This window comes from Tilletiaria anomala (assembly GCF_000711695.1).
Source record: "Tilletiaria anomala UBC 951 chromosome Unknown K437scaffold_190, whole genome shotgun sequence".
NCBI lineage: Eukaryota > Fungi > Basidiomycota > Exobasidiomycetes > Georgefischeriales > Tilletiariaceae > Tilletiaria > Tilletiaria anomala.
This window is the reverse complement of record NW_013546832.1, coordinates 1-11,643: the sequence shown is the minus strand read 5'-3', so window position 1 is coordinate 11,643 and position 11,643 is coordinate 1. Positions and strand designations below refer to the sequence as shown.

At 53.4% G+C, this 11,643-nt stretch overlaps 5 protein-coding genes across 5 annotated transcripts; 2 read left to right on the top strand and 3 right to left on the bottom strand.

The window, feature by feature from the left end:
* Nucleotides 1–244: 244 nt before the first annotated feature.
* K437DRAFT_230035 (kinase-like protein) lies at nucleotides 245–736 on the top strand (the record flags this gene model as incomplete). The annotated part of the gene is made up of 1 exon (XM_013384440.1): nucleotides 245–736. One exon carries the CDS (start codon nucleotides 245–247, stop codon nucleotides 734–736), a length of 492 nt encoding a protein of 163 aa, XP_013239894.1.
* A 549-nt stretch (nucleotides 737–1,285) lies between these two features.
* On the bottom strand, nucleotides 1,286–4,993 carry K437DRAFT_276925 (DNA mismatch repair protein). The gene is made up of 7 exons (XM_013384439.1): nucleotides 4,480–4,993; nucleotides 4,196–4,393; nucleotides 3,607–4,111; nucleotides 2,298–3,538; nucleotides 2,123–2,214; nucleotides 1,756–2,042; nucleotides 1,286–1,687 (listed from the first exon to the last, which is right to left on the bottom strand). Exons 1-7 carry the CDS (start codon nucleotides 4,888–4,890, stop codon nucleotides 1,410–1,412), a joined length of 3,012 nt encoding a protein of 1,003 aa, XP_013239893.1. The 5' UTR covers nucleotides 4,891–4,993; the 3' UTR covers nucleotides 1,286–1,409.
* A 418-nt stretch (nucleotides 4,994–5,411) lies between these two features.
* Nucleotides 5,412–7,677, top strand: K437DRAFT_260281 (uncharacterized protein). The gene is made up of 5 exons (XM_013384438.1): nucleotides 5,412–6,492; nucleotides 6,571–6,660; nucleotides 6,752–7,081; nucleotides 7,175–7,414; nucleotides 7,485–7,677. The coding sequence occupies exons 1-5, from the start codon at nucleotides 5,605–5,607 to the stop codon at nucleotides 7,566–7,568; spliced, it is 1,632 nt and encodes a 543-aa protein (XP_013239892.1). The 5' UTR covers nucleotides 5,412–5,604; the 3' UTR covers nucleotides 7,569–7,677.
* Nucleotides 7,611–8,749, bottom strand: K437DRAFT_252649 (putative CDC31-spindle pole body component, centrin). The gene is made up of 3 exons (XM_013384437.1): nucleotides 8,217–8,749; nucleotides 7,976–8,123; nucleotides 7,611–7,884 (listed from the first exon to the last, which is right to left on the bottom strand). Exons 1-3 carry the CDS (start codon nucleotides 8,575–8,577, stop codon nucleotides 7,800–7,802), a joined length of 594 nt encoding a protein of 197 aa, XP_013239891.1. The 5' UTR covers nucleotides 8,578–8,749; the 3' UTR covers nucleotides 7,611–7,799.
* An 807-nt stretch (nucleotides 8,750–9,556) lies between these two features.
* K437DRAFT_260279 (carbon-nitrogen hydrolase) lies at nucleotides 9,557–11,618 on the bottom strand. Its single transcript, XM_013384436.1, has 6 exons — nucleotides 11,100–11,618; nucleotides 10,969–11,024; nucleotides 10,502–10,888; nucleotides 10,396–10,436; nucleotides 9,994–10,315; nucleotides 9,557–9,904 (listed from the first exon to the last, which is right to left on the bottom strand). The coding sequence occupies exons 1-6, from the start codon at nucleotides 11,291–11,293 to the stop codon at nucleotides 9,777–9,779; spliced, it is 1,128 nt and encodes a 375-aa protein (XP_013239890.1). The 5' UTR covers nucleotides 11,294–11,618; the 3' UTR covers nucleotides 9,557–9,776.
* Between the last annotated feature and the right edge of the window lie 25 nt (nucleotides 11,619–11,643).

The following is an 11,643-nucleotide window of genomic DNA, read 5'->3' as shown; positions in this document are numbered from 1 at the left end:
CCTTGCCAAGGTCGAAAAGGTCGCTGTGAAGATTGTTTGTCTTCCAACCTCCAATGAAGATGCTTCGGCATTGCGGTTAGAGAATCTGCCGCAAGAGTTGTCGCTGTGGCGTTCATGCGCCCACGCACATATCCTCCCAATCTATCAGTGCTTCTATGAGCCTCAAGTCGGCATATGGATCACCCAAGAGCTGATGGATCGCTCGCTGGCCGACATCATCGCCGTTCGTGGCGACGGCGTTGACATGACCGAGCGGCACATCAGTCGAATCATTTCGGATGTCCTCAGTGGTCTCGAGTTCCTCCATTCCAAGAAGATCATGCATCGCGACTGTCGCTCCGACAATGTCATGATTGGGAGCGATGGCGTCTCAAAGCTGAGCGACTTTACTCACGCCTGCCAATTGGAGGGAAAGCGCAGGAGTGTGGTCGGAACGCCCTTCTGGATGGCCCCCGAAGTCATCAAAGCAGCAGCATACGACTACAAGGCCGACATTTGGTCTCTCGGCGTTGTGCTGTACGAAATGGTAGAGGGAGATCCGCCGCGGATTGATCTACCGCCCCTACGAGCCATTACTCTTACTGCCACGGTCGGTCTCCCGCCCATTTCGCACCCTGAGCGATTTTCGCATGAGCTGAAAGAGTTCCTCGCATGGAGCACTGAGATGGACCCAGACAATCGACCATTCGCTGAGATATTGATGAACGTGAGTTTCCTTTCGCTTCGACACTCGTAGAAACACATGCTGACCTCTCCACGACGATCCTGCAAAAATAGAGCGAATTCCTGTCTGGCCCGTGCACATATGCCGAGGTTGTTGAGCTTTTGCAACAGGTTCATGTAGTCGAAGGTGAAGCTGCGGGTGCCGAGGTCATGGATTCGGACGAAGATGCAGATCAGGCGCAGACTGCGTCAAACAGCGAACATTCAAGAATGTCCAAGCGCCTCTCCAATCGACTTTCCTCCGTGGTGGCCCATGGACCAGGCCAACCTAGAGTTCGACGCAACAGCGTACGCGATAGCTGGCATAGCGGCTCGACAGTGCTCGCAAGCCCAATCGGCTCATCATGCCACTAAATCAACTACTTGGCGCAATCTGCATTTTCCTACTGGACACCACCAATAAAAGGTCGCAAGGTCGCATATTTGCCCCAAGTCCATTAGCAACGGTTACCATGTCAGCGCGCAACCTTAGCTGCAACTATGTCTGTACCATGATAGACACGTATCCAAGTCACAGCAATCGTAATTCAATTTTTGTTTTACCACCTTTTTCATTGGTTACGTTGCTCTCACCGGCCCCATCTTCATGGCTATGGACGCACTTTATCCGAGAAGTGCTGGTCTTTCGAATCATGCCTAATGTACAGAATGGCTCATATCGAGTATACATGTGGGAACTCGAGCATCTACATGGTTTGCATGACCTTGGAGACCCAGACGTTCTCCTCCATTCGCGGGCGATACTCCTCAACCATCTTGCGTAGCTCAGCGACTTGCAGATCGGACTGTACGCGCTGGCGCTTGCTGGCTGGCTCTTCTGCCTCACTGGCTTGCTGCCCATCTTGAGCGAGTTCGGCAGATCGCTTGGCCCAAGCTTGCATAAACTCTTCCACGAGAGACGCCCCCTTTTCTACGTCCTCACTGCAAGCGGTAAGGGCGGCGTCGTTGCTGCCAACGTCCTCGTCTGCAAGGAATGAGAGATGAATCAGTTGTGAACAGTTTATGGACGTCAGGCTCACTCGCGCGACCCACCATCAAAGTCTTCCAGCTCAGCAACCTTGCGCTTGGCCAGTCGTATGACGGAGTCAGGGAAATTTGCGAGCTCTGCCACGTGAATACCGAATGACTGGTCGCTGATACCAGGCTCGACCTTGTAGAGCAGAGTGATATCACGATCCTGCTTGTCGCCACCCCCACGCTGCTTGACGTGCGCGACGACGTGCAAGTTTTTTGCGTGCGCTTGCTGTTTCGCCAGTGCGGTAAGCTCGTGAAAGTGTGTCGCAAAGAGACACTTGCAGCGGATCTTGGTTGCAATCCATCTGATCGAGCGAGGACATGGATGAGCAGTAAGGTCAGTGGGATATACGAGACGCAATGTGACACAATCTGTTGCTCTCACTCTGATATCGCCCATGCAAGGCCAAACCCATCATACGTCGACGTGCCGCGGCCGAGCTCATCAATGATGATTAGCGAATCCTTCGTGGCGGTCTGTGTGGGGAAATGTGAGAAAAAATTGAAACGGAGTCAGTGCAGTCCTCGCCTGCATCAAGCCATCGTCCCAAACGTCTCACCTTCAAGATGGTTGCGGTTTCAAGCATCTCAGCCATGAATGTGCTGACACCTTTCAGCTGGCTATCTCCAGCGCCAACACGGGCCAAGATGCAATCGAAAACAGGCAGCGTGCACCCTTGTGCAGCAGGGACGAAACAGCCCGCCTGTGCCATGAGCGCGATGATACCCGTTTGTCGAATAAATGTGCTCTTGCCGCCCATGTTCGGGCCCGTGATGATGAGGAACTCCGAGTCTTGCGGCTCCATGACCGTGTCGTTCGGAATGAAGCTGATGTCCTCCTGGACCTCAAGACAAGGATGCCTGCCTTCCTCGATCTTCAATGTCGGAGAAGTGCCGTCGCTACCCTGGCCATTGCCAAAGGAGGAGGAAGAGTCCACCATAAGCGGTTTGGTGTAGGGGATCGGTGCGCTGCCAGAGACATAGGCAAAGCTGAGCAGGACGTCAAGCTCGGCGAGGATGATGTTGAGCTGCTCAAGCGGTGCGCAGTAGGAAGAAGCAGTGCTGATGATGTCCTTGACGACGCTACTTTGATGGCTCTCGTAGCTCCGCATTGATTCCTGATAGTCATCACCCAACTCTTTGAGCTCGCGTGTGCGGAAGTAGATGCCATTCTTCTGGGTCGTGACTTCGTGGTAGCTTTTCGCGCCTTTGATCGCTTTGGCTTCACTGCGCGTCACTCGAAAGACATAGCCATAGACGCTGTGGTTCTCCAGATGCAACTTCTTTGTGATGTCCAAGCCCAGATCCTTGCCGGCTTTGCTATGCTGCTCATCGAGGTTGTCGCGGATTTGATCAATGGCACTCTTGAGCTTCCGCAACTTGGGGTCAAACTCGGATTTGATCACAAAGTTGTGTCGAGACAATTCATCTAGGTCGATCGTCGCTACCACCATGTCCGCGAGCTTTGACAGTAATCCTCGCATTTCTTTCAACGGCTGGATAAAACGAGCGCGAAGCAGCGTGCGATGCGTCTTCCGTCCGTTTCCTTCGTTTTGTTCCATCTCTTCATCCTCATCGTCTTCCGTGCCCGCAGACGCAGTCTTTTCAAGCTCAGAGATGATATCTGGCAGCCGCAAAATCACCTGGTATACACGCACTACGTCTTCAAGGGAAGCGACGCCACGCTGAAAGCGCTTGCTGATACGGTGCAGGTCCGGCATCATTTTCATTTGGGAATCTTGCAGGAATTGCCGCAGTTCCGTCTCCTCGAGAAAGAGCTCCACAAGACCTTGACGTTCCTCTACAAGGAATGCACACACAGATTGAGTGAGGAAGAGTACCAGGTTCTGACTGAAATAAGAGACTCACGAATGACATGTAAGTTCCTCAAAGGCTGCTTGAGCCATTGTGAGAGCATCCTCGTGCCCTGTGCGGTCTTGCATTTATTGAGAAGGCCAAAGACGCTCATACTCTTCGAATGCCCCGTTGCGCCCGGCTCGGGGAAGAGGCTCAACGCTCGCATAGCTGAATTGTCAAGCCTGAGGTACTGCGCTAGGTCGTGCGTCCTGAGTTTGTAGCGACCAAAGTTGGACGAGTCCCGGAGCAGGCCAAGGTAGTTGATCAAGGCACTCGCGGCTCCCATGGCAATCTTTAGGTCGTATTCGGGTAGTGTCGCCACGGCGGTGGCGGACGCCTTGAGCAGTCGCTCGAGATCGGGCTCGACTTCGCCGGCATTAAAGTCGCCCTTTTTCCGAGAGGTGACCACACAGTCGCAGCGGTCAATCACCATGCGCAACTTGCTCAGTTGCACATCCTTTTCATTCTTGTCATCCGGCAGGACGCATTCCTTGACGCCGAGTTGGATTAGGAGCGACTGTGTGCGCAGGGGAACAGCCAGAACTTTGTGAGAGGTGCTATTCGCGATGCAGTTGGGTGCCATTCTCCTTTCTTCTCTCACCTCTGTGTTGCTGAATAAATCGTTCTCTGCGTACTCGGACACTCCCAGCTCTCTGTTGGTCGCGTCAGCGAACGCCGCACCTACGTGTAGAACACCATCCAGCAGTTTGGTCTTGAAGGCAATGACCACAGGCGAGGCTACCAAATCTGTGTTCGCGAAGAGCAGGTCTTCTACTTCTTGTAGATTACCCGGTGAAGCCTAATGCAAGGAAATAGAGCAAATATAGATGTTCAGCGTCTTCGCAGACAACGCATGCGCCGTTACAGAAACCTCGCTGTACACACCTGTTGAGCAATGGTCCACTTGTTGGATCGCTTTCCTCCGCCCTCATTAGACCATATCTCGATCCTCAGCTGCCTCGCCGTCAGCGCCTCCCTCAAGAAACTTTTTCCGGCTGTCAAGTTGAGGGTGCACGATGCGAGCCCGTTGACTTTGCCTCCGCTGCCAAGGTACTTGATGACGGACTGCGTCTTGTACACGCTAGAAGCGACCACAAACGCGTCTTGGGCGTGTGCGCTATAAAATGTCGATCGGTCGAACAGCCGCACGGTTCCGTTTGGCTGAGGCGGCAGGGATTTAAAGAAGGACACAAAGGAGGACTCGGCGGCGGCATCGTACTCGAATTGGGGTTTGCTGTCGCCTGCACCTGCGCCTCCGCTGTTGGTGCCCCCATACATTAAGCCTGAGCCCGACATGGCGCGGTCCCTGTTGCGCTTCCTTCACTTCGACTTGTTGCAGAGAGGATGCTGAAACTCACTATTGGGGGCCTGCTCGCTTCCCTCTCGGCCATCTCCGAACGTATCGACCAAGATGCAAGCAGTAGAAAGGTGTTCCCTAATAGAGCGTCTCATCGACTAGAGTAATATGCGACATCCTAACGGCTGACGCGTGAGCGCGTCAGCATCGCGTGTCCTCGAGAGACAATACGACGCGTCCCGCTCTTCTCGCTTGTGCACACAATCTGAATACGGAGTCCACACGAGAGAGCATCTCATATTAGGGTTAGATTCCAGGTCGAGCAAGTGGCCGTGAGATGAATGACGCACGTCGCACATGCGTTTCTCAGTAATTCTGCCCAATCTCCTTGTAGGACCCCCTGAATTGCCCACTTGTTGGTGGTCCTGAGCTCATAAGTTCGGTAGACCTTTATCTAGCGCCGCGCACATCAATGCATCGCTGACTTACTCTGAACACGCTCAATACTCAGTCATACCACCACAGATCAACGTCAGATTTGGAGTTCTGGACAAGGTGAGTTGCTCTAGCCCTGAGATTGGCTGGCTCGAAGTCGGCGGCGCTTGGTCTTCGTATTGCGGCTTGTTCAGTGCGGTGGCACTCTAGTGTTCAACGCGAGAGAAGAGCGTGGAGCAACGCACGGAAAGACTGGTTCGACCATTCGAGCGACCGCCATGGCCATGTCGCAGCTTCATGGACAAGGTCATGACCAGGGCCTGGCACAGGCACAGTCACAAGCTGGCATGTCCAGCAAGGAGAATGTTGAGCCGCTTCCCTCCATCCAGCGTGTTGTCGAAGCTGCCCTGTCGACTTATACAACTGTATCGCAGAAGCATTCGCCCACGATCAACGCAACAGCTGGAAGCGCAGACGGCAGCGCTTACACGGAAGATGGTCGGCTTGCATCTGCTCAATTTCTCGACGAATACCACACCCATGTGGCCAACCAACTCTATCTAGTGTATGCAGCGCAATGGAAATGGAACGGAGGGGCGGGGGAAAGCGCATTCAGTCAGCCGGCCATCGATGGCAAAGATCCGCTCACCTTTCTCGATCCGCATACACATTCGCTCGCCTACCTCTACATTCTCACAGCACGTCTCAACCGCTTGCAAGTAACGGAGGACCTAGTAGCGCGGCGGCGGCAAGATGAGTTCATACGAGTCAATACGGCGTGGCTCGTCAACTTCACCACCAATATGGATGGCAAACAGTGCTCAAACGCACCAGAGCGAGCGCATCAATTTTCCAAAGGACTTGCAAAGGCAGCGACTATTATCGGGGATCCGGGCTGGGCGTTGCCGCTCATGAGCAATTTCCTGAAGCACTTGGTGCGGGATCCAGCAGATCTGTCCTCAATCTATCCCGTCTTCCTCTTTCAATGCCTCGAAGCAAGGGACTACGCCCGGGCATACGATCTCCTCTTGCAGCATGACGTGTCTCGCGCAAGCAAGAAAGCTTTTCATTTGGTCTACACCGATGTGCTGGAGTACTTTTACTATGGCGGGCTCGTGCTTACCAAGCTTGGCAGGCTGGAGCGCGCGTCAGACTTTTTCGAGAGCGTGAGTATATACGCTTGATGATCGCGACGAAAGTTAGGCGCGGGTTGCAGACCAGGGTTCACCTTTGTGTCTCTACAGTGCCTGAGCGTTCCATCTCAAGAATTGAGTGCAATCCAAGTCGATGCGTTCAAAAAACGCATGCTGGTGCAGCTGATCAAAGATGGCAAAGTACGTCGTTGGCTGAGTATCCTTTATCGCGACGCATCACATTCATCACCCTTTTTCGCGACCGCTTTCTCTCCTTTTCCTCCATTATTAGACGACGCACCTGCCAAATTACACATCCAAAAAAGTACGAAACGTCATGCGCATGCATGCCGGCCCATATATACAATTCGCGAACGCATACGCGAGCAAGATGGGTAGTCGAGCATCCGAGGCACGCGCGCTCACATCCAAGCACGCGTCCATTTTCCAAGAGGATGGGAACGCAGGGCTCGTACAGCAGTGCTTGCTGCTGCATCGTCAGCGCCGCATTCAAAATCTCAGCAAGATGTTCAGTGCAATTCCGTTGTCAGATGTGCATATGCTTCTGGGCGAAGGAGATGCATTAACACTGGATGTGTTGCAGCAGGAGATAAATGACGCTGTGAGTGCGCCTCTCTTGTCTGCCTTTGGAGAGGATTTATTCACCAACTTGACTCGTTCTCCTTTCTTTCAATCGCCATTGTGCCAAATGCAGACGACTCGAGGCTGGATCGCAGCTCGATTTACTAATGTACTGGACGGACCGTCGCCACTCGTTTACTTCGACCCTATTTCCTCAGAGGCTTGGGGTGGCACCGTTCTTGGGAACGATTCGACATTCTCAGAAACCACACGCCGCAAGTTGATGGAGGCGATGGAAAACGTGCAGTACTGGCAGAAGCGCGTGGAGGAAGAGGAAAGAAGACTTGCCAGGAGCGATGGATTTTTGACCAAGGTGATACGCTCTAGCAGTGACTGGGCAGGAACGTGAGGCTGACCTTTGTCTGTTTGTCGTTCACGCGCAGCTCGCATGCCGGACCAGAGGCGATGCAAAATACGGCTTCGAGATGATGACTGACATGGATGAAGACAGCGCTTTCGACCCTTGAGATCTCCATCTGTGCCATGTCAATTTCACATGAACTGAGTGCATTTTAGAACACGCACGAATTTGCATACATTGTATCATAGCCTTAGATAGCATGAATGATTGTCAGATGATAGCCGCCTCGCATCTCATTGGGAAGAGCAGACGAAATGCTGAAGAATACAAACGCAGGCTACTATACAGAAATGCGGAGATGGGACGGGGACGCCTGTCTCAAGTTGGGATAGGCTCATTAGTCGTCCATCATGATGTGCACAAACTCTTGCTCGTTGATTTCGCCATCCTGATCCAAGTCGAATTCGTCTATCATAGCTTGTCTGTGGTGGTATGGGACACGATGTGGATATACAGGCGAGATATGTAAGCTTCAGTACGGATTCGCACTATTACCACAGGCAGGGCACTCACAGTTCTTCGTCATCCAACGATTCCCCAAGCTCCTTTGCCACCCTGCGCAAATTCCGCAGGCTGATCCGCCCAGTGCCATCGTCATCGAACAAGGCGAACGCTCGCCGTACCTCCTCCATCGGATCCCTGGAAGCTATGCGCTCTGACACTGTAGATCGGATCAAAAACGGGTAAGCTTCGGAAGAGAGTCCTCGCACCTCTTTCGGCAGCAGCAGCAACAGTAGCAGGATCCTTGACTCACTAATACGGTTGAAGTCCTCCCATTCCATCACGCCTTGCCCACTCTTGTCCGAGTCGCGGAGGATTTTCAGCACCTCTGCCTTTTTAAGATCGAACCCCAATGCGCGCATGGCGACTTTGAGCTCATGATAATCTATCGCGCCGTCCTTGTCAGTGTCGAACAGCTCAAATGCTTCGCGGATCTCCTGCCGCTGCTCGTCGGATAGATCAGCAATGGAGCGGCTCTGAGCACCACCAGCGCCATGCGCAGGTCCTGAGGGGCCGCTGCGGAAGGAGGTACCGGATGGGGTTACGCTGCCGAAGGCGCTGTGTCCAGCGGCGCGGCGCTTGGTCTTGCTGACCGCTGGAGAATAGAGCGACATGTTGGGGCCTTTGCCTTCGCCGAGTACGTATGAAGGCCGATCGTACTATATTTGCGAATTTACTTGAAAGACGAGAGTGAGACCTGAGGATCTTGCAGGAGGTAATAGGATCAAAGGTTGATGGCGTCGACGAGAGCACGTCGTATGGTGTCCACACGGTAGCACATCAGATCATCAAAAAACCCAGATGGCACAGACGACAGATTGAGTCGCGCGCAAGTTTTGATGAAGTGTGTTGGCTGTTGGCCGGTGAGCGATGGTGTTCGTCAGCCTGTGCGCCTGGAACGCGACGCGCCGAGCAACGCATGACGCGTCCCTTTTTCGGAGATTAATGGGCTTTTTTGGTACATTTCCGTCGCAATGCTACCGTTGCGAAACAGGAGTCAGCCACAAAGACATTGATAGTAATTTGGTCTTGGTACAGGGGAGCCGGGCGTGCATCCAATGGGAGGAGCGGAAAAATCACGTGCAATTGCCCTTTTAGAAACACGGGCGAGCTTGATCGCGCGGGAACGTGTTCCAATTGAAATGATGCGGAGCTTGCGAGCCGCGATTCAAGCGCGCGCCGCTGGATAGGCAGGCCGGCGCCGATCCCTGGGTGTAATAATTCCTTGCCCCGAGTCAGTCAGGTGCGCAAATGGCGACTTGACGTGCCACCACCCACGCCCTGGTGGTCCAGGTGGAGAGCGAGGGTCAGCCGGGCATCTAAGGGGCACAATCAGTCATCGTCTCTGCTCAGCTGCCTACCTCGCGCCGAGGATTACACCCACAGCCTCAATTGGAATCTGGTGGGGTCAAAGCCAGTCTATCCTCCAGCGCGACCTCAAAACGCGGCTCGCCTAGGTGCGCGAAACCCTCCAGTGCTTGCAGATTATTATGCACTGGCGACGCTCTGCGAGTGGAGATGGCGCCACTCGAAACCTCCGGATATAGAGCTCGAGAGTCGCTTCATTTCAAGAGTCGTCTCGTCGTTGGTTTCGTCCCTGCAAGGTTACTATCTCTACCATTGAGCAGCCAAATTACATAAGAGGCACTTGCGAGGTCGCCGAAAACGACTTGAATGAGCATCGGTGCCGCGTGTTTTCTTTCAAAAGACATAGTTCACCATGCCTGCTCTCTCCAATTTCAGCGATTATGCTCATTAACACGCGTTACTAGCGTAGGTTGTAGAAGAGCGCTTAGGGGCTGGACAGCCGTCCTTATTGTCTTTTGCGATAAACTTTGCGAACAAGCACACCTTCTTGTCGCCGCCCAAGAAAGCCGAGCAGCTCCGGCTGCTGCCCGTTCTCCATTGCAAAGATGCTTGAACTACCCGCGAATGTCTTTCCTGCACATCAATTAGAGTGAAGAGCCCATGGGTCAGCTTTTAATCAACGGAACCAATGCTAGCGCAGCTCACCGCGCTCGACTCTTCACCTTTTTCTTTCCCGCATCTGTTTGCAGCAATGACGACGGTTTGATGTCCTACTGCACCCTCTCCATTAGGTTCGCATAGTGGCGCACATCGCCATGCCCAGTAATTGATAGTGGATACGCTGGGCAAGAGCGGATTCGCGTGTGAATTCGCTGACGCGGAGACTTGTAGCTCTGGCTCTATCTCTTCAGTAGGCAGGAGCCAGTTCATCGGCACAGCTAGGATGTCGGCCCGATGTTGGGCAGCGAAACGGCTAAGCTCAAAGGCTTCGAACGGCGCCTTGAATTCGTAAGGGTTGAGGTCCATACAGATCCCTACGGCGAGCTATCCATGGGGTACATAGATTGCATATCGTTCAACTTCTGCAGCGTGCTCACTCGACTCTCTCCACGTGCGCGACTCACCCGTCCCAGATCTGGGAGATTGACGTATTCGAAGCCTGGAGCTGTTAGCAAGTAGAAAGCGTAAGCTCATGCTGCAATTGGCACTAGAAGCAAAGCCGATGCGCACATTCTTCCGCCCACCGCTTGTCGTCGTCAAACAAGAAGTGTTTCCGGAATACGTGGATGAGATTGCCCGTGCGGTCCGCAAGCACTGCGGAATTGTACAAGTCGGTTCGCTTGCGGTCGGTAGGAATCAGGTCGTGCGTCCGAGAATCGCATGGTGGTATGCACAGCGACGACGACGAGATGGGAGAGCGATCGATGGCAACGCGCGGACTAGCATGGTGCGCGTTTTCGGGGAAACCCGCGAGGACGTAGCATTGCAAAGAGCTGGCTAGCTTTTGTGCGAGGTGCAGTGTTGGACATGTCTCCGTCTCATCCTCGCCTGCATCGCGGGAAGCTCTTACCGATTCCAGAACATCTTGAATATCCTTTTCGTCTTGGAAGATGTAGCCTAGGAGGACAGACGTGGTAACCTGCCGTTAGGAAATCCCCAGACGCTTACTTGAAGGAAGTAAGTAAAATTCCTCTCACCGGTCAAGCCCATTTCAGGTAGCACTAGCAGGTCTACTTGTCCTGGATGGTCAATGCTAGCAACCAGGCAAGTAGATCAGTCACGTCGCATGGCATGAAATGCTGCACCATCACAGGGCGTTAGAACTTACCCTGCTTGAAGCAAGAGCTCCTCGACCAATTTTGCATTTTCTTTTGCCTTCCCTGAAATAGCAGGATCTATCTGCACGCAAGCGACTCTCAAAACATCGAGGAAGGGACCGCTGTGAGGAGGCAAGTTCGCGGCGCAGCCTTCGAACACATTTGCACCCGTGCCATTGGAGGCGGGGTGGGCTTCTGGTTTCATCTCGACATCCTGCAGGAAAACAGCGCTCGAAGTGTCTCACCGCCCGCAGACGAGAAGTAAGGCAGGAAGGCACATAAGCACTGCATTTCATTGGCGGAGCTGTCGAGCTCTCAGTCGTCGGTCCCTCTTTCGCTCATCGAAAAAGACGATAATCCAAGGATGAGCACTTCTTTCTTTTTCTCTGATTGAAAAGAATTGCGGGGTTGAGCCTTGTCCACACCCTTGCTGTAGCAGTCGACCCCGTGATATCCAAGGGTGGCTGGGGAGAACGACAAGCTCGACGACGCTATCGCCAACATCCAAGCCTGAGTTGGTCTATAAATGTAACTTGCCATCCTCCTGAAGGAGAC

Excerpts from the sequence above, each read along its gene's own strand:
- K437DRAFT_260279 (XM_013384436.1), bottom strand. The coding sequence starts at position 11,293 with ATGAAACCAGAAGCCCACCCCGCCTCCAATGGCACGGGTGCAAATGTG. Across the intron at positions 10,316-10,395 it reads ATCTCCCAGATCTGGGACGG|CTCGCCGTAGGGATCTGTAT; the intron begins GTGAGTCGCGCA and ends CCCCATGGATAG. Across the intron at positions 9,905-9,993 it reads CAGATGCGGGAAAGAAAAAG|GAAAGACATTCGCGGGTAGT; the intron begins GTGAAGAGTCGA and ends ATTGATGTGCAG.
- K437DRAFT_252649 (XM_013384437.1), bottom strand. The coding sequence starts at position 8,577 with ATGTCGCTCTATTCTCCAGCGGTCAGCAAGACCAAGCGCCGCGCCGCT. Across the intron at positions 8,124-8,216 it reads GGAGGACTTCAACCGTATTA|TGTCAGAGCGCATAGCTTCC; the intron begins GTGAGTCAAGGA and ends TCCGATCTACAG. Across the intron at positions 7,885-7,975 it reads TCGTTGGATGACGAAGAACT|ACAAGCTATGATAGACGAAT; the intron begins GTGAGTGCCCTG and ends ATACCACCACAG.
- K437DRAFT_260281 (XM_013384438.1), top strand. The coding sequence starts at position 5,605 with ATGGCCATGTCGCAGCTTCATGGACAAGGTCATGACCAGGGCCTGGCA. Across the intron at positions 6,661-6,751 it reads AGCTGATCAAAGATGGCAAA|ACGACGCACCTGCCAAATTA; the intron begins GTACGTCGTTGG and ends CTCCATTATTAG. Across the intron at positions 7,415-7,484 it reads GCGATGGATTTTTGACCAAG|CTCGCATGCCGGACCAGAGG; the intron begins GTGATACGCTCT and ends GTTCACGCGCAG.
- K437DRAFT_276925 (XM_013384439.1), bottom strand. The coding sequence starts at position 4,890 with ATGTCGGGCTCAGGCTTAATGTATGGGGGCACCAACAGCGGAGGCGCA. Across the intron at positions 4,112-4,195 it reads ATTTATTCAGCAACACAGAG|TCGCTCCTAATCCAACTCGG; the intron begins GTGAGAGAAGAA and ends CTGCGCACACAG. Across the intron at positions 2,215-2,297 it reads AAACCGCAACCATCTTGAAG|ACCGCCACGAAGGATTCGCT; the intron begins GTGAGACGTTTG and ends TTCCCCACACAG.